The 22,981-nt window shown below is 40.6% G+C and overlaps 1 protein-coding gene across 1 annotated transcript in view; it reads left to right on the top strand.

Annotated features, from left to right (window-relative positions):
• The window catches only part of LOC306869012 (uncharacterized protein), a 71,172-nt gene extending 49,145 nt beyond the window's left edge, over positions 1-22,027 (top strand). Inside the window, exons 22-67 of the mRNA XM_079415549.1 lie at positions 31-75; positions 1,168-1,221; positions 1,329-1,373; positions 1,733-1,786; positions 3,279-3,323; positions 3,805-3,858; positions 4,426-4,470; positions 4,682-4,735; positions 5,002-5,109; positions 5,212-5,265; positions 5,550-5,603; positions 5,701-5,745; positions 5,908-5,961; positions 6,054-6,098; positions 6,221-6,274; positions 6,353-6,406; positions 6,808-6,861; positions 6,994-7,101; positions 7,323-7,412; positions 7,592-7,645; positions 7,733-7,840; positions 7,942-8,049; positions 8,134-8,187; positions 8,279-8,332; positions 8,427-8,534; positions 8,904-8,957; positions 10,316-10,369; positions 11,232-11,285; positions 11,470-11,523; positions 11,610-11,717; positions 11,789-11,842; positions 11,939-11,992; positions 12,097-12,150; positions 12,232-12,285; positions 12,376-12,483; positions 12,628-12,681; positions 12,831-12,884; positions 13,177-13,284; positions 13,795-13,848; positions 13,995-14,030; positions 14,298-14,351; positions 14,431-14,740; positions 15,675-15,787; positions 15,905-15,973; positions 16,614-16,847; positions 19,702-22,027. Coding sequence (XP_079271675.1) covers positions 31-75; positions 1,168-1,221; positions 1,329-1,373; positions 1,733-1,786; positions 3,279-3,323; positions 3,805-3,858; positions 4,426-4,470; positions 4,682-4,735; positions 5,002-5,109; positions 5,212-5,265; positions 5,550-5,603; positions 5,701-5,745; positions 5,908-5,961; positions 6,054-6,098; positions 6,221-6,274; positions 6,353-6,406; positions 6,808-6,861; positions 6,994-7,101; positions 7,323-7,412; positions 7,592-7,645; positions 7,733-7,840; positions 7,942-8,049; positions 8,134-8,187; positions 8,279-8,332; positions 8,427-8,534; positions 8,904-8,957; positions 10,316-10,369; positions 11,232-11,285; positions 11,470-11,523; positions 11,610-11,717; positions 11,789-11,842; positions 11,939-11,992; positions 12,097-12,150; positions 12,232-12,285; positions 12,376-12,483; positions 12,628-12,681; positions 12,831-12,884; positions 13,177-13,284; positions 13,795-13,848; positions 13,995-14,030; positions 14,298-14,351; positions 14,431-14,740; positions 15,675-15,787; positions 15,905-15,973; positions 16,614-16,847; positions 19,702-19,848 — 3,483 coding nt within the window. The 3' untranslated portion in view covers positions 19,849-22,027. The remainder of the gene's footprint in view (positions 1-30; positions 76-1,167; positions 1,222-1,328; positions 1,374-1,732; positions 1,787-3,278; positions 3,324-3,804; positions 3,859-4,425; positions 4,471-4,681; positions 4,736-5,001; positions 5,110-5,211; positions 5,266-5,549; positions 5,604-5,700; positions 5,746-5,907; positions 5,962-6,053; positions 6,099-6,220; positions 6,275-6,352; positions 6,407-6,807; positions 6,862-6,993; positions 7,102-7,322; positions 7,413-7,591; positions 7,646-7,732; positions 7,841-7,941; positions 8,050-8,133; positions 8,188-8,278; positions 8,333-8,426; positions 8,535-8,903; positions 8,958-10,315; positions 10,370-11,231; positions 11,286-11,469; positions 11,524-11,609; positions 11,718-11,788; positions 11,843-11,938; positions 11,993-12,096; positions 12,151-12,231; positions 12,286-12,375; positions 12,484-12,627; positions 12,682-12,830; positions 12,885-13,176; positions 13,285-13,794; positions 13,849-13,994; positions 14,031-14,297; positions 14,352-14,430; positions 14,741-15,674; positions 15,788-15,904; positions 15,974-16,613; positions 16,848-19,701) is intronic.
• The last annotated feature ends 954 nt before the right edge of the window (positions 22,028-22,981 follow it).

Genomic DNA, 22,981 nt, shown 5'->3' with positions numbered 1-22,981 from the left:
GTGAAACAAAACCTTGTGTCTTGCTTTTAGGGAATTCAAGGCATTGATGGTGTTCAAGGGGCAAAGGGCAACTTGGTGGGTCTACTATGAAGTTTCCCATGCATGTATTACACAATGTCTGCAAACCAGTAAATTCCAGAAAAGAGCACTGGGAGGTATAGTAAGGTTGTTCAAAACAACATGTCAGATATAACCATTGAGAAATAACCCATAGAGGGTCTGTTGCACTGACAGACAGGGTAACAGATCCCTTGAGAACTGCAGAGCAAAGTTACTTCAAGCCTGCATCTTTTCAACTGACATATGCTGCCGTTAAGTCATGGTGGAATGATAGTATTTACAAGATGATTGCAAATGAATGACACCACAATGGTTTAATTACCGGTGGGAACTCAAGATTTTCATTGAGCCCCAATTTTCAGAGTTGGGGGTGTGTCAATCAAAGAATCACAAGAGAAGCTAATTGATATTGGTTATAATTAAAGAAGTGATCCTGTGTTAAAAACAACTTAAGCTTTATTGACAACATCTGTGGCAGAATATTTGGACTCATTTTAAAAAGAAATGTGTTGACAGAAATACACTTACAATGAAAGTATATGGATATGTTGGCCATTACCCATATGGGTAAGTCTCTCATTCTCAATGTGTAACTCTAAACACATTATCTGTTGTTTTTGCAAACTGTGGGTTGATTTTTTTTTTTCTTCTTCTGTGGGTTGAATTTTCATTGTCAAATATACATTTTAGTTTGTATGCACTTTGTGTACTGTTGATTAAAATAAGCTATAAAGCTCAACAGAAAGTACTAATCATTTAGCTAGTTTATGAGGCAACAGCCCTGTGCAACCAAAATATATTTCCCAACGTTCTCAGTGACAGCTGGAGAGAGCTAAAACACATACTTAAACCACCAATAATGCAGCTCCTTTGCCCTTGATTTTGTGGTACTAGAGCAACATGTCTTTTTGTTTAAAAAAATTAAATAAAGAAATAAAAATGAAAGAGCCCACCATGTCCATTTTAAATAACTTGAATTGAGTCATAATTAGACTTGCAAACCAAGTAGAAACTTCCCAGGAGGACTTGAAGACATCTTGAACGAATGCCTTTACAACATGATGATTATTATCACACAAAACTGATGACTTTTCTACCATTTTACAGGGACCACCTGGTGAGCCTGGATCTCCAGGTCAACAGGGAAACCCAGGCATACAGGTATACATCTATCAACACTCCAGTACCGCCTATTGAAGCCATGCCAGCAATGCAAATGTGCACTGAAACACTTTTGCCTTTGAATTAATAATTATGTTGTTTTTCAGGGCTTCCCGGGTCCACAGGGGCTTATAGGCCTGCCAGGAGAGAAGGTAAACTCTACAAGTCTTGCTTTATTTCAGTTTTAAACCACTGACCTTTGACCCTTTAGTAGATGAGCATTTGAAAAGAAGCGTTGAGTGTGGGCGAGTGAGCATCTTAGTGTGTGTGCTTTTGTTCAGATTTCCATATGAATCTAGACAGATAATCAATAGCGAAACTTCACGTACACGCACACACATCTTCTCTCAAATGTGCCTAAGCACATTATGGATATTGATTGCAGTTAACAAGCTGGGCATGCTGGGTATAAAGAAGGTTTTGGTTTGTAGTTTGGATCAGAGGATTTAATATTGAGTGTGTGTGTGTGTGTGTGTTTATTTGTTTGTTTGTGCTTTTTTTTTTCAAACAGGGCCCTGAGGGCAAACCTGGAATGCAGGGCCTTCCTGGGATTGATGGTCCTCCAGTAAGTACTGTTCTCCAAAACTATCACAGGACTGAATTTCAATTTGTTTTATTAAGTACAGTCATGGCCAAAAATATCAGCTCCCTTGTAATCCTGTCAGAAAATGCAACCCTTCTCTCAGAAAATTGTTGCAGTTGCAAATGTCTTGGTACTCACGTTTTTATTTATTTTTTGCATTGGAACAACACAAAAAACAGAGAAGAAAAGTCAAATATGATACAATTACACAAAAAATTTACTGGACAAAATTATTGGCACCCTTAACTTAATATTTGGTAGCACCCCCTTTGGAAAAAATAACTGAAATCAATCGCTTCCTGTAACCATGAATGAGTTTCTTACACCTCTCTACTGGAATTTTGGACCACTCTTCTTTTGCAAACTGCTCCAGGTCATTCAGATTTGAAGGATGCCTTCTCCCAACTGCTGTTTTGAGATCTCTCCACAGGTGTTCTATGGGATTCAGATCTGGACTCATTGCTGCCCATTTCAGAACTCTCCAGCGCTTTGTTTGTAACCATTTCTGAGTGCTTTTTTGAAGTGTTTCGGGTCATTGTCCTGCTGGAAGACCCATGACCTCTGGTGGAGCTGCAGCTCTCTGACACTGGCCACTAAGTTAATCGGGGTTCTTTATCCACCATTCGAACAACCCTTCATTGTGATTTTTCATAAATTTTGCTCTTCCGTCCACGTCCAGGAAGCTTAGCTAGTGCCATGGGCTGTAAACCTCTTGATGATATTGCGCACAGTGGACACAGGAACATTAAGATCTCTGGAGATGGACTTGTAGCCTTGAGATTGTCCATGTTTTTCGAAAAAAATCTCTCTGAAATCCACAGAGAACTCTTTACACTTCTTTCTTTTCTCCATGCTCAGTGTGACACACAACACAAAGTTTGAGTCAACTTTTCTCCATTTTAACTGGTTGCAAGTGTGATTACTATATTGCCCACACCTGTTACTTGCCACAGGTGTGTCTAAATACAAATTACAGGAGCATCACATGCTTGAAAAGCAATTATTTCTTACAATTTTGACAAGGTGTCAATAATTTTGTCCAGTCTATATTTGAGTTCTGTGTGAAATTTTATCAAGTTTGACTTTTCTTCCCAGTTTTTTTGTGTTGTTGCAGTACAAACAAAAACAATAAGCATGTGAATACCAAAACATTTGCAATTGGAAAATTTTCTGAGAGAAGTGTTGCAATTTCTGACAGAATTGCAAGGGTGCCGATATTTTTGGCCATGACTGTATCTCTACCAGCCAGCAGGGGACACATGCACATTGGCGAATTTCATCTGCTATCACAAACGTTCCCAATAAATCTTCACAGTATAATTTTCATGCACAGAATGCTGAAAAAGCGATGATGCAGAGTCCTTAGTCCAGGCCTGGCCTTTTGTGTTGGCTCATTAGCTCTCTCACAGAAACAGGATGTCCCCTAATCAGCCTGCTGTCATGCTAACACCTGGTTATCCTGTTCAAATCACAGGGTCATCCTGGAAGAGAGGGACCCCCTGGGGAGAAGGGACACCAGGTGGGTTACAATCACACACACACACACACACACACACACACACACACACACATCACTGCTCCACTGACCTGAATAAGCGGTGAAAATCTGAAGAGGAAATGGAGAGAGCCAAGAGTCTAAATGTGGTACCATGCAGAAAAGCGCTGCCCTGTTCATGGTCCCCTTTGTCTAAAGCCTTTTGTTACAGGCACTCCAGCTGCAGTCGCTAAATTATCACAGTTCACAAAGCATAACAGAGTGCTTTTATGTGTGTGCTATCGCAGTAATTGCACACTTGAATCAAGCCATCGCCATTGTGTGGTCATTGTTTCATTTTCACCAATGTACCCTTGCGCTGCATCATCATCACCAATCATTCATGCTAACGCATTGTCGTTGGCACACATGGGCCGCAATAGTTTAATCATAGATAAATGACAGGGTATTGTAAGTGCAGTGCTTTCCCCTTCACTAAACTAACATGGGCTCTTTTTCTATTCAGGGTTTATCAGGAGCACAAGGGCCGGTTGGATATCCCGGACCCCGTGGAGTCAAGGTGAGCAGTTTTGAGATCGCAGCCTTATACGGTTAGCTCCAAAGACACTCAAAGACATTCCGTCTAGGATGGCGGACTTTTGATTGACAGTCCAACTGTGGGTGAATGGCAGACAACTGGCTCTGGTAGACCAGTTTATTTCTCCCCGGAAAAACCTTGACAGTGCGCAGCACTCATGATGGACAGTTGAAAACGCAACAAGGAGGAAATCGAAACCTGTCTGGGCTTGTTTGGTGTGGAAGTATGTGATGCCTTCAGCATGTGGTCAAGGAATAAAAAATGGATTTATCCCGATAGCACATAAATTCACTCTGAAGGTGTAATCCAGATTATTATCGTCTGTGTCTATATTCTGTCACAATGGTGTTTTTTATTTGTTGCTGTATGTCTTACCTCCAGCATTTTGTAAGCTGTGACTTTTATTACTTTAAACAGTCAGTGCTGATATTCATGTCAAGACATCCTATCTGAGATTCTGCCTTTCAGGTGAACGTTTCCTACCTGAGGTTTGGAGATGTGCAGAGATCCCTGCGGCACACACTGATATATTTTGTTCTTTTCTAACAGGGCGCAGATGGGGTGAGGGGACTGAAGGGTAGCAAGGGGGAGAAGGTAAGAGAAAAAACATAATCCACTTGTTTTCTCATAACAAAGCCAAGGTAAGATACATTCAGTTATCAGTGTAGTGATAAAGCACAGTGCTTTATCACAGGATGTATGATTTTCTTGGGTTCTTGAGTGCATCTATGTTTTCATGCAGCACATCAATGTGGAGGATTTTCAAGGTATTTCCGGCTAATTGAATTATTTTTGTCTGTTACAGGGTGAAGATGGTTTCCCAGGGGCCAAGGGTGACATGGGCATCAAAGGAGACAGAGTGAGTCTTTCCATTCAGCCTGAATAATGTATGCTTGTTAAAACAAACATCATTATTATTGCTCAAAAGTGTTTAATTGCATTAAGTATTAAACTACAATATTTGAGTGGTTCCACGCTGTTTGTGCTATTGATGCAAATTACACTTCATATCATGCAGCTTGTTGAGGAAATGTATTTTGCCCAAAACATACAAAAAACATTTTCTTCAGAAAATGGAAAAATTTATATTTTTTGATAGCATAACTTGTGTGTGTGCATGCCCAGGGTGATTATGGGGCTTCTGGAAGTCATGGTGAAGATGGACCGGAAGGGCCGAAGGGTCAATCAGGACCTCTGGGAGAGCCTGGACCTGTGGGCATTGCTGGAGAAAAGGTAATTGCTTCTTCTATTGGGCGTTGTTTATATTCCAATAATTTTACATTTCCCAAAAAATTTTTTTGCCTTGAATTTCCTAATTTCTCATTCCATGCTCAGGGCAAACTTGGTGTTCCAGGATTGCCTGGATATCCTGGCAGGCAAGGCTCCAAGGTAAAGCATGATCATTGAAATAACAATAATCTTATTTTTTTTAACGAAATCGGAAAGCCACAGATCTCAGTCATGGCATATTAATATTTCAAGATCAAATTTTTACTGAGGATGATTAATGGCCATTTAGAGGCTGTTTTATTAATAGCTTATATGAAACTACAATTATTATTTAGCTTATTTATGGTAATGAGATTTCAGAGGTTAATTTGTGGTTAATTAAATGTAGAGGTTGATTAATGAATGGAATGTAGTAATTGATTAACCTTCGAGTCGGTCCACAGGGATCAGTGGGCTTTCCTGGAACAGCTGGGGTGGAAGGAGAGAAAGGAAAGAGGGTAAGAGGCCGATGCAATGGTGCACTGTCCGTTGGACTGCACATACCCTGCTGCATCAATGTGTGTGTGCTCATTTTTTTATATGCTTTCTTTACAGGGTTCTGCCGGACAGTCTGGTCCTGATGGTGAAAGAGGTCCAAATGTAAGTCTTAAGCATGCTAATGAAATGTGAAACCTCTGTGGTTTTACTAAAAACACATACTGGGATTATTAAGGGAGCAGTCGATATCAATTGATTGATCTATTATTTTAATCATGCACCCTTTATAAGCATATTTATGTGTTTGCTTCTTGTTGTTTGTAGGGTGCACGTGGGGGAAGAGGAGCAAAAGGACCAACGGGAAAACCTGGAGCCAAGGTAAGAAATCCATCCTATAGATCCCCTTTTAAAAAGGTGGTCCTGTATGTGTTTAAATTCATGCAACGTCCCTTTCTTTGTCTTATGCACAGGGCTCTGCTGGTCATGATGGCCCACAAGGTGCCATAGGAGAGCGAGTATGTGTTATCTATTACAATTCTCCTCATATTACACGGTCAATCTACCAGACTAATGTGAGATTTCACATTTCTTTTCATTGCTGGAGATGAATAACAGTGTTTCTTCTGCTCTACTTCAGGGCCCTCAAGGTCCACAAGGACGCGATGGAGAAGCCGGGCCAAAGGGACCAAACGTAAGTGACCAGCAAAGAAAGAAACCTCTTTGAGAGAACGAAAGGATGTCTCTTACATTTTTTGCCCTTTCTTTTAAGGGCCCTCCAGGAAAGGACGGGTTGCCAGGTCATCCAGGCCAACGGGGAGAGCCGGTGAGTCAGTTCATAAGAATCATTTCAGAGAAAGGTAACCATGGTCATGACCCAAATGGTGCAATTGATGTGGACTGGTGACACATTTGATGTGACTTGTGAGCAGCCTTCTGAATCGTTAAATGGCAAATAAGACCACTGTATATCCCACTTGTCATTTAATGACTCACAAGTGCTTTTAAGAGCCGCTATTTGCCCTTAGTGCTGAGCTAGTGCAGACTTCACAATGAAATACTACCTGACATTTTATATAGTATCACATCATGAGGACAGCATGTGGGACAGGGCCCATCTTGGGCTTTAAATTAATTTCTATAACTACTGTAGATACACTGAATAGTAATTAGTTGTTTTATAATCATTGGGAAAAACCATTTTCACATTCATGTTTTTTCATACAGGGATTTCAAGGAAAGACTGGACCCCCTGGGCCTGCTGGAGTGGTCGGCCCACAGGTAAGTCGATCACATAGGCTTGGATGAACAATGCCTTCCTGCTTCATGGTCTTTACTCAGTTGCATGAAGCTATGCAACATTTAATGCTTGATCTGATCTAAGAAAGCTGTCTCACTTATCTTCAATTCCAGGGAAAAACTGGGGAGACTGGCCCCACCGGTGACAGGGGACATCCGGGTGCCCCAGGACCCCCTGGAGAACAAGGTCTGCCAGGAGTCACAGGCAAAGAGGGAGCCAAGGTTAGATATCAGTATTGAATTCATCATCATCACATAACACACCAAACACATTCATCTAGTTATAAGTTACATTGCGCATTACACTCCATATGTTTCTGCTCATTCAATATGAATAGAGCTCCCAGCATGGCTCAGTGCCTATAAAGAGTGATGTATGACTCCTAATGAGTGAGAGAGTTGTGGAAACTGAGATCCATCTTTCTGTGTTCTCTGGTCTCCAGGGAGATCCAGGCCCTGCAGGGCTGCCCGGGAAGAGTGGTCCTGCTGGGCGTCGTGGATTCAGAGGAGAAAGAGGCTTACCTGGCACTCCGGTAACATACCTCAGCACATCTGAGAGAATATCTTCTTATAATCCCTACTGTGACGGCTGCTGCCTTTACATAAGTGACGACTGTTCCAATATGAAAGCAGGCTTTTTACAAATACGCAGATGTGTAATGCTGTAGGACATATATCTAATCGATAGTGTCTTGCATTTATGGTTTATTAGGGTACTGCAGGTCTGAAGGGTGGGGAGGGCCCCCCTGGTGTTGCAGGACCAATTGTAAGTGTTTTTTCACCTTCCTCCTCCTATGTGTTTTCCTCAATATACTTCACCTAACTAAAATGTTACATTCCTTTGTCTGTACAGGGCGCCACAGGAGAAAGAGGACCCGCTGGATCTGCAGGTGCCATTGGTCAGCCTGGTCGTACAGGAGGTGTTGGTCCCCCTGGGCCAATGGGAGAGAAGGGCGAGCCGGTGAGTGTCGACAGGATATTTTACTCTGTGAAATGAGAAGATTTACTACTGTGGTAGAGTAGCTTCAAGAGTAATGACCAATTACCGCTGTTCCTCTTAAGGGTGAGAGAGGTTCAATTGGTCCTGCTGGGCAAGATGGAGAACAAGGGCCTGTGGGATTACCTGGTCCTGCAGGGTCACCTGGTCCACCTGGAGAGGACGGAGATAAGGTACAGCTTCGACTACTTTTTCAAAAGTTGCACATGCTTGTGCTCATGCTGGTCGTTGTTTATGGGCATGAGTATGTTTTTCAGGGGGAGATAGGAGGACCAGGGCAGAAAGGTAGCAAAGGAGACAAGGGAGAGGGGGTTAGTATCTCTATCTTGTCATAAGTGCTGAATAATACATAAACTTTCAGTAGAGGTATGTATCACCATATCTCTGCATTTTAACTCACAGGGTCCCCCAGGGCAGCCTGGGAGCCAAGGACTTCCTGGACAGCCAGGATCACCAGTATGTATGAGTGTGGTGTGCATGACCCAATGTGTGGGTGATGTTGGTTGGAATTCTGTGTGTGTTCACAGTCCAGCACTGTTGTCTCTTTCAGGGTCTGGATGGGGAGCCAGGGCCCCGGGGACAGCAAGGAATGTACGGCCCTAAAGGTGATGAAGGTCCTCGTGGTTTCAAAGGGGTGACTGGACCACCAGGGTTGCAGGTACAGCATTTGCCACATACATATGATTTTTCAGACCATCTTTCCGCAGTTAGGTTAGTTAAACAAAACAAACCCTATGAAATTAAAGTTGGGGCTATAAAAATACAACCAATAACAGAAGGTTGCTGTTTTTTTTTTACATTTTTGCAAGTAGACTGCCATTTTTAAGCCTGCATCCCTGAGTTGTTACATATTGAGCATTCTGTCAGTTCCAGATGTCCTTATCTATTGACTGCATGCATGAATGCACTGTTTGCAAAATCTTAGTTCATCTTCATCCAGATGGGACATAGTTTTCACAGTTCATTTAGGGGGTTAATCCACCTTAATTTCGAAACTGTATGACTCTAAATTTAAATGTTTATTTAGGGAATGCCAGGACCCCCTGGAGAGAAGGGAGAGAATGGCCATGTTGGAGCTATGGTAAGATGTGCATTTCATAAAATCCTCATATGAATATTTTGGCTCTAGTATAAGTTTTTAGCCTGTGTAATACCCCTAAATGCTACACATTGTATGCAGCAAGTTTGAGAAAAATTCAGTATATAAAAAAAATCTCTTCTTCTACACTTCTACACGCAAGTTTTCCCAAACCTGAATGATTCCTCAAATAATGTCACTTGTCAAAGACAAGAGTGCTGTTACTTTGCTAAGCCAGTGGTTCCCAAACTTGCTCCTGGAGCCTCAAGTACAACTCACATTTACACATTTATTACATTAACATAAAATAGTAGTTTGTGGTACAAACTTGTTCATGAAAAAACAATCATTCACTCGAGTATCACATTAAGTCAGTCCAATGTTCCAAACCCACACAGCATTTCTCTTAACAGGACTGTGTGTGTAGGATGAGAGTCAGTAGAGAACTATAATACATTGAAAGATGAGGAAACCGTGAGAGAAGCCGTGTGAGACTGGGGCATCATTCATATGTGTGAGTGTATAAGTGTCAGACCCGTGTGAGCCGAGAGTGACAGAAGAGAGAGAGAGTGATGCTGGTTCTGAAGTGGAAGGCAGCGTGACAGCTGCTAATCAGATTACCGTGAGCCTGGGCTGTCTAATGAGCGCACTCCTTTGTGACAGTCTTCTCACGGCTCCGTCAACCATGAAGGAATGCAAAACAAAATTCTCAACGGTTCCACACACTTGCACGATTAGATGAAGTGCATCAAAACCGGGCAAAAACAAAGCCACAAGACCTCACTGGGAACATCTCATCCATGAGTGAATGCTGAGGATCATGGGATTTCCAGGCCCTAATGCATAGCCACTGAATTTTCCATTTTCACTGTACCAGTTTGTGTTAAGCCTCTGTGATGGATTCTGGAGAGTGGGGTATTGTATATTTTTGAGACTACACACTCAACCTTGGTGTTGATCCTCGCTGTAGTCTATCCAGCTGGATGCTTCGTGTTGCGCTAATATCTCTCGGTGGAGACCGCGTGCGGCGTGCTTGCAACAGTTTTGGCCAGTTTGATTAATGGCTCGTGTTCCGCCCCCCGCAGCAATAAGAGGTATGCCTCAGGAGTTGAGAATTCATGCAGTGTAACCAGAGAATGGAGAAGTGAGATGGTCCTCATTAAAATGCAGACACAGCACACAGAGAGGAAATCAGCCCGCCTGTAATAGCCTGTCACCACCATGTAAGAGATGTACAAAAAAAACACCTCTCTGACACAGAGAAAGGTGCTGATTGTGCAAAAAGAGGAGAGAAAGAGTGAAAGAGAGAGTACATGTCTAATGATATGTGGGAAACGCTTAATCTTTCTGCTTCTCATCAGGGCCCTCCAGGACAACATGGCCCGCGTGGCCCCCAGGGACCAATTGGGGGAGAGGTAAGTGTCTTTGTGTTTTCCTTCCTGTCTATCAACCTCCTGTGCAGTAGGGTTCAAGTACAGGACAGTAGATTAGCGCTGATTAGAGACTGTTGTCCCAGTACTGCTGAGACATAATGAGGAGTCTTTGTTTCACGACTCCAAAGAACATGTCCTGTGTATCAACATTCTGCCACAGATGAAAACCCCCCAGGCTTTTATGAGGTCACATGTGACACCTCATTTCTCTTTCCTCAGACTTTCATCCTCCCCATATCTCTTTCTGCCCACCCTCTGCTGATTTTGAGCATTAAATTATTAACAAGAAGTGGGATATGATCCTTCTGCAAGAGTTATATTTACTTCTCTATGAATGATTAAGGAATATTAGACTATCATCCCTGAGAGAGAGTTATATTTACCTCTATTAATGGCTGCCTTTGAACATCTCCTATGTGTTAATAATTGAAAAGTGAGAGAAGAGAGAAGAGCGGGAGAGGAGAAGAGAAGAGTTGTGCACCGGGGCTCATTGTGCCCACCGTATGAAAAGCGGCCAGTATGGATGTGCTGGTCATCTATTTGGCTTCATGTGTGCACCTCACTTAAAAGCACTCAGCAGAGAGACTCCAGAGACCAGAGCAGCCACTTCAGTTTAGACTCATTCGAGATATTCATTCTCAGCCACTGCAGCCATAAACGCCTCAGCCAGGAGGAAGCTGAACAATATGGCGTTTTAGCTTAATAAAATATGATTGCATATACACAGAGAGCATGCTCGGTAGTCTGTAATCTCATCACTGTAATGTCAACAGTCTGCAAGTAGAGGAGACAGCCTTGCGTGCATTATGTATGAAACTGACTCAGTTTTGTTTTGTGTGGCAAGGGTCCTCAGGGCATGCCGGGCGGAGTGGGCCAGCCAGGAATGGTGGGAGAAAAGGTAGACCTCTCTCTCACTGTGTATACGTACAAGTGTTTTTGTGATTTATGGGGGAGGTTGTGTTTATTTGTTGGAGGGTACTGCCTCTGTAACTACGTAAACATGTAAGCTTAAGTATGATGGATGGTCGCTTTCTTTCTTTTCGCTTTCTTCTCTTTGTTGGTCTCTTTTGCTCTCTATCTAGGGTGAGGATGGAGAAGCAGGGAATCCAGGAAATGTTGGCGAAACTGGCCCCCCTGTAAGTAATTTCTTCCTGTTTCCTCTTTTCTCATAAGTCTTTGATCCCCCATGTATCACTAAGCACCCTGTTGCCTTAATGTCAAGGGAGACAAAGGTGAAGTGGGCGAGAAAGGTGATACTGGCCCACCTGGGGCCGCAGGACCCCCAGGAATCAGAGGCACACCTGGATCAGATGGACCCAAAGGACACCCAGTGAGTAACTATTCCCATAGTTAAAACTGTCAGGATATTTTTACTTTGACACCATCCATTTTCCTCAATAGGGTCCCCTTGGATTTCCTGGAGACGCGGGAGCCCCTGGAGAGCCAGGTGCTAATGTAAGTGCAGCAACACCTGCATCAATTCAAGCTTCAAGATTGATACATTTTGATGGCAATTTCACATGGTTATTTGAATATAATTTTTGGTTGTAGGGTATTGATGGTGGGCCAGGAGCTAAAGGGGATAATGGCGAACCTGGCAAAGCTGTAAGTAGAGTATTCAAGCACTTAGATATATCGGTGAATTTACATATGCGAATACATATATACATTTGTGAAACTAATTCAAGTAAATATTCTGTTTTGAACAGGGACCCCCAGGAGTCTCAGGAGAGCCTGGCCCTCCAGGGCCACCTGGACGGAGGGTGGGATTCGATTGTGTATTGAATGATTCCCATACTATAAAAAAAACTCTGTAATCTAATCACTAGTCTCCTTCTACACAGGGTCATGTAGGTCCTGAAGGAAATGAAGGGAAACAGGGAAAAAAGGGGGCAAAGGTGAGTCTTTTATAATAAATCTTCATGTAAACTCTCATATAGCATGGCACAGTTTTACACAAGAACAACTGATATTTTTATGTTCTTAAGGGTTCTGCTGGTGCCGAGGGTCCAATGGGAAAAACGGGGCCTGTTGGACCACAGGGACACCCTGGAAACCCTGGTCCAGAGGGTTTGCGTGGGATTCCAGGCTCTGCTGTGAGTCTAAGCACATCTATGTTACAGTATACCAATCTGCTATTGATAGCAGATATCGAACAACGTGATTTACCCGCTCTTATTACTGATCTCTCTGACCACTTAATCTATCTTGAATTTACCACTCTGCTTGGTCCTTTTAAGGGGGAGCAAGGCTTAAATGGGCCCCCAGGGCAAACGGGACCCCCAGGACCTATGGTAGGGTTTTCACCACATCTTTCTCTCCCATATCGATCTGCAACTGTATCAAATGCTGCTCTAAGAAAAGAAGACAAATGATTTTGGGCTTGTAGCAAATTCAGCCTCAAAATGAAATTGAACTTTGTGACTGGCTTTGCTTTATATAGGGTCCAGCTGGATTACCAGGACTGAAAGGAGATTCCGGCATTAAAGGAGATAAGGTATAAGAGCATCATAAACACTTGACACTGTGAGGTATGATACCTGACTGCATCATAGATATGCTCGTTTCACATAAGCTCATTTCACGTAACCCAAACAATACAGCTTGAGAGAGCTGAGAACATAACTGAACAGCTTGAAACCAACGATTACATCTCTCACAAAAGTCAAGCATAAAACTCTCAAAGCATAACTTCCCGGCACTGTGCTCACTGTGAAATATAGTGAAGTCTTTGTAATTGTAATGACTCAGTGCACTAGTCTATCTCTGCTGTTCTTTGTGCTATCTAGGGTCATATTGGGCTAATTGGACTGATTGGACCTCCAGGAGAGATGGGAGAAAAAGGAGATCGAGGCCTGCCAGGAAATCAGGGAGTACAAGGCCCTAAAGGAGATGGTGTATGTTTACATATCTGCTATTATAAACAATTTATACTATATAGTATATTAGCATTAGATTTCTGGTCTGTGTTGGAGTTTTTCATTGCGTTTTATTAAAATGTATGTATAAATATAGTAGGCAACTGTAATGCACAAACATTCTCAATCACAAATTCGCTGAGCACATGCTAAGAAAATTAAGAAAGTAGGAATGTTTCATGAGAAACGTTCAATAAAAACTGATTTTTAGCTAGAATTTTCATGTATGACCAATTTCTTAGAACAATAGGATGCATTTGAATTGAATATCTATTTTGTATATTAATTGTTGGGCAAATGTTAACATGAATGACCGGTAGCTACCATAGAGATTTTCATCTGTTGTCAGGTGCCAATAAAAAATATTTGGTAATAATACTGAAATTGTTACAATGTAAATATATTAGAATCATGCTACACATACACCCCTTAACTGCCTTTGTTAATGATGGTCTTAAAGAAAATGTTATTTTGATCTCTTGTTAATAGGGTGTTGGTGGTCCCCCCGGCCCGACTGGCCCACCTGGACCGCCTGGGTTTTCTGTGAGTACTGTCACTCTATTTATTTATTATCTCTTGATTTTATAGTGGAAAGGCAACTACTTTTGAAGGTACCTGTTAGGTTTAAATTTATTTGCCGAATCATATTGCCTGTTTTTCATTATTGATATTCTATTTTTCACTGGTAGGGTGCAATAGGTGAGAAAGGATCTAAAGGAGACCAGGTCTGTATATATATTTTTCATTGCAATCTTGTTTTTCAGCATCTCTATGTTATATGGTATTTGTTAGTTTTGATCTGAGCTTTCGCTTCTGTTATGAAACCTGAGTGAAAGACATTGTCAGTGCCTGAGTTGCATCCTGCTGCTCTAACTTGGATTATCCCTCTGAACGAATCGCCATATGAAGCACTGAGTTGGCAGGGGCCTTTGAGGGTTGTGCCAATTTTAGGGATGCCTGACTAAACTGTTTCTGTTTCTCTCCCCCCAAAGGGAGCCATCGGTGCAAGAGGAGATCCAGGACCTGCTGGCCCATCTGGACCACCTGTGAGCCATCATAATGTCTCCTTAATTTTCTGTCTGTTTCTGTTTTCCTGTCTCCTCATGTCTCACTCTGTTTCTTTAGGGCCCACCAGCTACTATGATTGAGCCTCTGCCATTCAGAGAGGGACGTAAAAAGCGAAGGAGACACTCAAACCGACAAGGAGCCGGATCCAGGGCAGAGAGCAAGGACGAGGAAGCAGTCCAGCTCAACATGGATGATTTCCTACAGGCAGACGAGTCTCTGGATGACCCAGAAGGCATGGAGGAGGTGTTCGCTTCACTCAACTCAATGAAAACAGAGGTGGAGCTCATGAGAAAACCACTCGGGACCTTCGAGAGTCCTGCCCGCACATGCAAGGAGCTGATGTTGTGTCATCCAGAATACAAAGATGGTGAGGAATTTTACACACATTTCGCATTAGTTAATTAATTTCTTCGATGGGGGGAATTCACTAAGAATGCCTGCAAATTGTGACTGTATTGGTTTATTTGCACATGCTGTCTGTTCACTAAAGGAATTATGCAAATCAGGTAACAGCGCACAGTCTAAGCTGAATACAATTTGCACAGTGCAATTCTCTATCAAGCAGGTTAGTTCAGAGTATTTGGTTGTAAAAGATGCTGCAGACTACCACTTTAAAAGTGTTTAAAAATGTGTTTGCCTGACGAAGGTCTTTGACCAAAACGTTGCCACTTTTACATTTTTTGAATAAAGGGACAATGTGCAGATCATTTTTCTATTATTTGATGATACCCTTTGATCTAGCACCTGGCCAAGACATTTTTGGATGTGCGTACTTTGACCCTTCTACTATATAGAATCACTACATTCTACCAGATACCTGAAAAAGCTTTTAAAAAAAATGCAGAATGTGGCAATTAGAAACGGCGCTTATTGGAGTTTCTTTGAATATTAATTTGTTTGAATTTATGCATTTGGCATTAGCAACATGCAGTTTGTCGGTTCATGCTTCTCTGGGAATCGAGCCCATGACCTTGGTGTTGCGAGTGCCGTATTCTACTGTTTGAGCTACAGGGATGTCTTCATTTTCATGAAATACATTTTGATTCTACTTGAATTCAAATTCAGGAATTGATTGGTAATTTAAAAAGAATTCTCAATTCTGAATGCCGCATGACCTTGGCAAATAGCACTAGCAGAATCTTTAATGATTCTAATTTACATAGAAAAGAGTTGTGTTTGTGCTCTTTGTGTGTTTAATACTGAAAGTGAATATTTAATGAATTTGCCCCATGTTATTCTCCCCAGCTAAATGAGTATTTAAAAAACTATTTAAAGAGATCTTGCAATCCCCCTCCTCTTAGGTGAATACTGGATCGACCCAAACCAAGGCTGCCATCGAGACTCCGTTAAGGTTTTCTGCAACTTCACTGCGGAGGGGGAGACCTGTCTGCACCCTGATAAACGATTTGAAATGGTGACTCTCAAACCATACTCACATACACTACACACGTCTTCCTGCAGTCTCAGTTCAATAGGCCTTCTGGAGTTGAAGAAAAACACGTCTGATCTGTCTTCTCATCTCTCAATACAGGTGAAGCTGGCTGCCTGGAACAAAGAAAAACCGGGCAGTTGGTACAGCCAGTACAGAAAGGGCAAACAGGTGCTTTTTCCTTCAAATGTTTTTCTTTCATCTTTTAACTGTCTGACTGTCAACATGCATGCAGCACCAAGTTTGAATCTAGACGCCTTTTTTTTAAAGAACATTTTGCCTCAAAATTCTTTATTGTCGCCCCACAATTTGTTAGAGACACTGCCTGATGCAATAAATAGACCAGTTGTTATATCGAATTTTTACTCTCAAATTAACAGCGAAACATGGTGAAAGAGATTTTCTAAACTGTCAAACAATGCATCACTCAATGGGTGTGTGTCTTTGATAAAAATAAAAAATAAATGGTCTAAAAAAGGGATATGATGGAATTTATATGCGCCTCTATCTGAAACGCCTCGGGCCGAACTCTCTTGAGTGCACACTAGCGACCTCCATCCGTCTTGACTCATTAAATGATGCTTGAGACTAACAGCTAAAGCCTGTTTCCCTCGGAGCTCATTCGTAAGGTGTGACATCTGACCTTGTTATGGAGATTTAGGCAGACAGATGTCACTCTTTTCTGCCTTCATTAGAAATAAAATCTAGGAGGGGTGTGCAAGTTTGTATGGATGTCATGCAATAAATGTGTCTAAAGAACTCTCTTTGATTAAGCTGAGTGCTCCTTATCCATGATTCCCTTTTGCTTCAGTTATCCTATATTGACACTGATGGAAATCCAGTTCCTGTGGTCCAGCTGACCTTCCTGAAGCTCCTCAGTGCCACAGCTACGCAGACCTTCACATATAGCTGCCAGAACTCTGTCGGCTGGTACGACGTGGCGAGCCACAGCCATCAACATGCTGTACGGTTCCGTGGCAGCAACGATGAAGAGATGACGCAAGCCAAATCGCCCTTTATCACAGCACTGTATGATGGTTGTCAGGTGAGAAGATTTCTATTTATGAAATTAACATAAGCTTTTTGTTTTGATATTGAGCTTCACTGCAGTTCAAAAAAGTTTTTTTTTTTTTTGAAGGAATTAATTTTATTGCGCAAGGATGCATTAAATGAATCAATGTTTATAATGTAGCAAAAGATTTCTATTTCAAATAAATGCTGTTTAGCACAACTGTTTTCAACATTGATAATAATAAGAAATGTTTCTTGAGCAGCAAATCAGCATATCAGAATGATTTCTGAAGGACCCGGTGACACTGAAGACTGGAGTAATGATGCTGAATATTCATTTACTATCACAGGAATAAATTATATCTTAAAGGGGTCCTATTATGCTTTTTCACTTTTTGAATTTTAGTCAGTGTGTATTGTTTATGTTTGGGCATAAAAAGATCTACAAAGTTACAAATCTCAAAGTCCACTCCAAAGGGAGATATTTTGTTTTTAAAAAATCCCTTTTGAAGAACTACAACAAATGGCTCGTTTGGACTACAAAGTTGTTTTCCTGTATTTGTGATATCACAAAAATAAATCCCGCCTACGGAAATTCGAATGGTTTGGGGGTTGGGGGAAAACGCTTGGTTGAGCACTGCACGTTTCAAAATCGAAAACCCGTGCTGGTGTTTTTATATCACTGTATTTCTGATGGAAACGACTGTTTTCAGAAAATTTTGGATGTCATTTTCATTTCATCTTGCATGTAATGTCTGATAAAGCAGCATTTGTGAGTGGAGCTCTGCTTTGTGTACAGCGTTACCGGGGAAACCTTGCACTCTCCCTCTCCAACAGCGCCTCCTGATGGCAGAGAATCAATTTGCATATATATGCCGCCACAAATAGTTTCACTGCAACTCATGTGATAATGTTAGAATTAAAGAACAATAAACTTAATACATATTACCGTTGCACTTATCTGTACATAGTAAATGCAGTTATTTTTAAGCTGTTTTTGACATCCTATCTAAAACGTGATTTAGCCAAAAAAAATAAATAAAATAAAACCCAATAACGTTACCACTTCAATATGTCTTGCAATATCCGTGCGTGCAAAGGTTCTGCGCGATCCTCTTGTTCAATATTCTCGAGGTCTGAATTGATATAGCAATATTGACGAACTTGCTGTTTTGGCAAGGGGCGGGACAGTACTGAAACACCGTCTAAGCTGTTCGCCAATCACAACGCACTGGGACAGCTAACCAATCACAACACATTTCGTTTTTCGGAAGGCAGCCTTCATTAAACCCGGAACTAATGGAGTCGTTTGTGTCAGGCTGGGGAGCAAGGTATTGTAATAAATGTAAATTATGTGAAAAATAATGCGATTTTCGAACCACCAAGTATGAGAGAATGTTCTAGTACACCCCCCCAAACAAAATTAAGACTTTGTAAAAGGGCATAATAGGACCCCTTTAAAATGTTACAATAGAAAACAAAAGTAATATTATATTAATGTTATGATATTTCTGGGGTTTTTTTTTTTGGTTTTTTTTTACTGTATTTTTGGTCAAATTAATATAGCATTGTAAAGCATATGAGATTTTTTTTGGAAAAAATTTTGTAGACCCACAACTGTTGAATATTATAAATATTATTTAAATAGTATAAACACTGTATTCAGTGTTTTAGTTTGTCAGACAACCAGTTTGTCCACAGGTTAGTGAATAAACACCCTCAATTTTTAAATAGAAATCAGGCATGTACAAGTAAAAACTACAAATATTTGACTACCCAGCAAATGAGCTATACTGTATGCATCTTTTAATTCTCAAGTATACATTTGACCACATTGGCAATCTTACATAAGCCCCTTTAAAACAGTAATACCATAAAATTACCATAAAATTACAGGAGAGGCTTTACCGGTAATTTAAAAAATGCGCTGTTCACACAGATCTTTTTCTGGAAAAACATTATTCTCACATCGTTTTCAAATTACAGGTGAATTCATAACGTCAGAATGTTAGGATTGGCTCAGTGCCGTTGAATTTTGAATTTCAGTGTCTCTGGATTGGCCCACTGTAGACGTCTTATGTCAGCGTGTTCTGAACTCGTACTTTCTCGCACTGATAATCTTCATTCTGCGTTCTCACACAGCAGAATTCTGGCAATTTACTGCCAATGTTACAACTTCTCATACCGGTAAATTGCCAGAATGAATTTACCAGTATTTTTGAAAAGGTCCTGTTCACAAATGATGTCTTTAAGGCAATTTACCGGTAATTTTCCAGTAAAGTCTGTATGTGTGAAAGGGGTTATAGACTTAACATATTTTTTCGATAGTTACAGTACTTATTCCATTCAAAATAAATTAACATTTTATTTGCAGGGTTTAAATCTGCATATCCTTTCACGAAAAGCATCTGTGCTCGAATCCTGAGTTAAATCCACAGTCCTAATCCATTTATCATGGTGGAAATCCAAAGAAAGCCAAACCTCCACCAATGTTTTTGCTACTTTAAATGAAGTGCTAATCTAAAGAAGCTCTTTTCTAGGGTGCCTAAAGAACCTGTTTATGCCGTCACCGTGTGTTTGTTTGTAAACAGCAATTTTGTCTGTATGGAAAGTATTCATTTAAAACTTCCTTAGAAAAAAACGCCCACACTTAGTTTCTCAGAGTTTAATGAATCACCAAATTAGCCTTCCGTCAGCAGAGAATGGGGAGCTAAAAACAATCAGAACACGCTAATTCTAAAATAGCACCCAAATAAGCCTATTTCAGCAGGAGTTTAATGCTTTATCCAGCAGAAGAACCTCACAGGGATACACTCAGCGATTCATCCCAGAGCAAAAATACACTGTAAAAGCCTTCTTTCAGCTCACGTTTTATTTTCTTCCCACAGACACGTAAGGGTCAGGAGAGGACCGTATTGCAGATTGACTCTCCGCGATCAGAGCTTCTTCCGGTCATAGATGTGGCAGTATCAGACTTTGGGAATAACAATCAGAAGTTTGGCTTCCATGTTGGACCAGTGTGTTTTAATGGCTAACACAGAGCACCTCATCACAGGACTCACCAGCTAAAGAAACGAGGCCACGAGTGCTATTTATTACGCAATATGACGGTGGGTTGGTGGCATGTTTCCAAATGACTTTTGAACATCTGATGGGTTGCAAAAGCCCAAAAATCCATGGTAGCTATGCAAGGATGCCAACCAGGACAAACTAAGCACATCTATCAAAGGGAAGTCTTTTTTTATCTCCTTGTCCATCTGTCTTTATACTGTACTCACCTGTGGATTAAATTATGAGGCGTGACCCGCTAGAGTTCCTAGAACTGCTCCGGGTGAAAAACAAATTCATAATTTGTCTGTCATCTGCGCCACAGACCGTTTTAGCCCGTAGCATATATGTTGAATTTACAGCCTGTGACTGGGATCTCATGTTTGTTTGTCTCATTTGATAGCGATGATTTGAAATTAATTTGCCACTTGAGGGATCAGCTTCAACATTGAAAAGTAAATATTTCTAAGACCCATTTTCCTGCCTTGACTGCAATGTGATGCCAACTGAGGCAATGTTATACTGTACCTCTTTACTAGTTTGACAAGAAAATACCACCCCGATATGTGTGTAATTCCTCGCTTGGATATTCCCTGTCGCATCAAACTTGCAGTGTTACTCATCTTTAATCAGTGCACGCTCATACATAAACAATGTTAAATAAGTCCCAAGCTTTTCAAAACGCAAAGCAGTTTATGTGCATGACTCAAATGGAGCCCAGCTGCTTATTAATATGTAAAGTAGTCCGCTCACTTAAGCTGCTTGTCTTGTTAGCGGGCAGCCTAGTATGTTTGCCTGTCAGTGATCCATGTTTCCATGGTGCTAGAGTATCAACCTTTGCGCCACACAGCTCAATTGCTTCATCTATGTACAGTATGTGGTAATGAATGAAAAATACTGTCGGATTGAGAGAGGGGTGTCATACGAGCATTACACTGAAGACTGACTAAATTATGCTTCTTTTTTATGTAAACACATTCATATCTGAATTTGTTATTACCAAGTTCCTGATCATCAACCTCAGAATATTGTGTGCTGTGTATGTGTGTTGATATGTCTTGTTTGTTGTGTGCTCCCACTGTGGTGCTAAAGAGATTAGTTTTTTGGGGGGTTTTTTTTGCCATGTGTAATGATAATTTGTTGTCTCAGGGGCAGAGGTAGGAAAAGCCAATATGGTGCAAATACATTTGTAAAGAGCAGGAGTGCCAATGATGTAATGCTGATATGTATATAATATATTGGCAATTTATATAGACATACACAAAAATGCAGAGTGTAAATGCATTTTACAATGTTTACTCATAAAATTGAAAAAAAGAGAAAAGGTTTACTATCGGTTGAAAATGAAAGAGGAAACTTTCAAATCTGTTTATTGAGCAATGGCGATACATTTTACACTATATTGTTCAATTTGAATAAAACAAAAAACAAACTGAAAACAGAAACTGATTATTTTTAATATTACCTATACACTGCAAAAAAAATATTTTTTACTCAATATTTTACTTTTCCAGTACATGAACGTGTTTTGTTCTTTTTTCTTTCAACTAAGCAAGTTTTAGTTGCCAGTGGGGTAAGAAAAATAATCTTGATTGAGTTTTTATTTTTCTTACCCCATTGGCATATATTTTTTCTAGTTTTATACATTAACTCAATTAATTTTTTTTTCCCTCAGAAAACAAGAAATGTCATTTTAAGTAAATTTATCTTGATTTTAGAATTTTTCGATATTTGTATTGGGAAGCAAGACAAAAATACAGCCTATTACAAGGATGTTATTTGATTTGGAACTGACAAAGCAAACTATTAAATCTGTTAATCGGCACATTAAATTAAACACATTTTACAGCATTTTACAATTTATTTACAAATATTAAAACTTGATTTGAAACTACATAATGTGGAACAACCAAATTTGTTAATTGAACAATCCCAGAATGACTAAATATTAATTGGCCTGGTTTCTATGGCTAGTATCCTCCCTCATTCCTAAACTAAGTTCCGTCCTGCCCATCCTGACCTCTGAACCCTCCTTTGTATATTGTCTGTGCTACTAATTTTACATAGTGTACAGTTATTCTAAAGTATGAATGATAATACTAATCTGTTGCCTGACAGTTGTATTTGTGAAAAAGTGATGAGCGAATTAAAAAATGCTTTTCTTTTAAGGAGACCTTTTCATTGTCTTCGAAGTGCAAGAAATTTGTCGGGTTCTGAAGCGAGTGTCTTTTTTGGAGAGGATCAGAGGCACTGTGATGTCTTCTGTAAAGGCAACAGACAAGCATGTCTCTTCATTAGCCGCAGCTACATTCTCTCGCTCTCTCTGCACTTGTAATCAACATCACTTCCTACCTCGCAGATGTAATCAACTCTGATTCACTCCCCAGTTCATTTATTTCAATTAACTTTTGTTTCCTTCCTCAGGAGAGGAACCACGAGGAGAAGGGGAAGCAGACAGCCCTTTGTGTGTACGTGTGTGCGTAAATAATTAAATGGCTTTGGATTAAAAAGTGAGCCAAGGAGAATTAACCATATCTGCAGAGGGACACAATGAAATAGGGGAGGGAATTGGCAACCCACCCCGCTCACCTCCCCTTCGTTTGTCCCTGTTTGCTAATGCCCTGTTCTTTTCTCCTCTCAACCTCTGCAATTATTTATAAGCACACAAACGAAGCATTCTGAAACCAGTAAGAGATATCCGCTCACCTCTTGAAAGTGAATAAATTGCCTTCATGTTGTTGGCACAACAAGCGCATCTCCTAGAAGCACCTTATTATCGCATTTGAACTACAACGGTTATTCAGAAGCGAAATGCAATCTCTCACCTCTGATTGCAAATAACAAATGTGAGATGCTTTCTCTTCTAGAAATACTGGATTTGATGTCACAGTCAGTTCTGAGTCTTGAAACGCTCTACACAAGTACATGATTTTGTTTGCCGCTGCGTTTTCATAACACAATGCAAGTGGGCAGACATTACAATAAGCTCTTTTTATATAAACATAAAGGTTCCAAAATGGGTGCAATGTGCAGCAATGCCATTAAAGATCCATTTTGGTTTCCACAAAGAACCTTTCAGTGAGCAGTTCTTATAAGAACCTTTTTTCTTGGTGTGAAGAA

The sequence above is a fragment of the Barbus barbus genome (genome assembly GCF_936440315.1).
Source record: "Barbus barbus genome assembly, chromosome: 4".
In the NCBI taxonomy this organism is placed as follows: domain Eukaryota; kingdom Metazoa; phylum Chordata; class Actinopteri; order Cypriniformes; family Cyprinidae; genus Barbus; species Barbus barbus.
The sequence above is the reverse complement of the archived record's forward strand: the minus strand, read 5'-3'. Positions and strand labels throughout refer to the sequence as shown.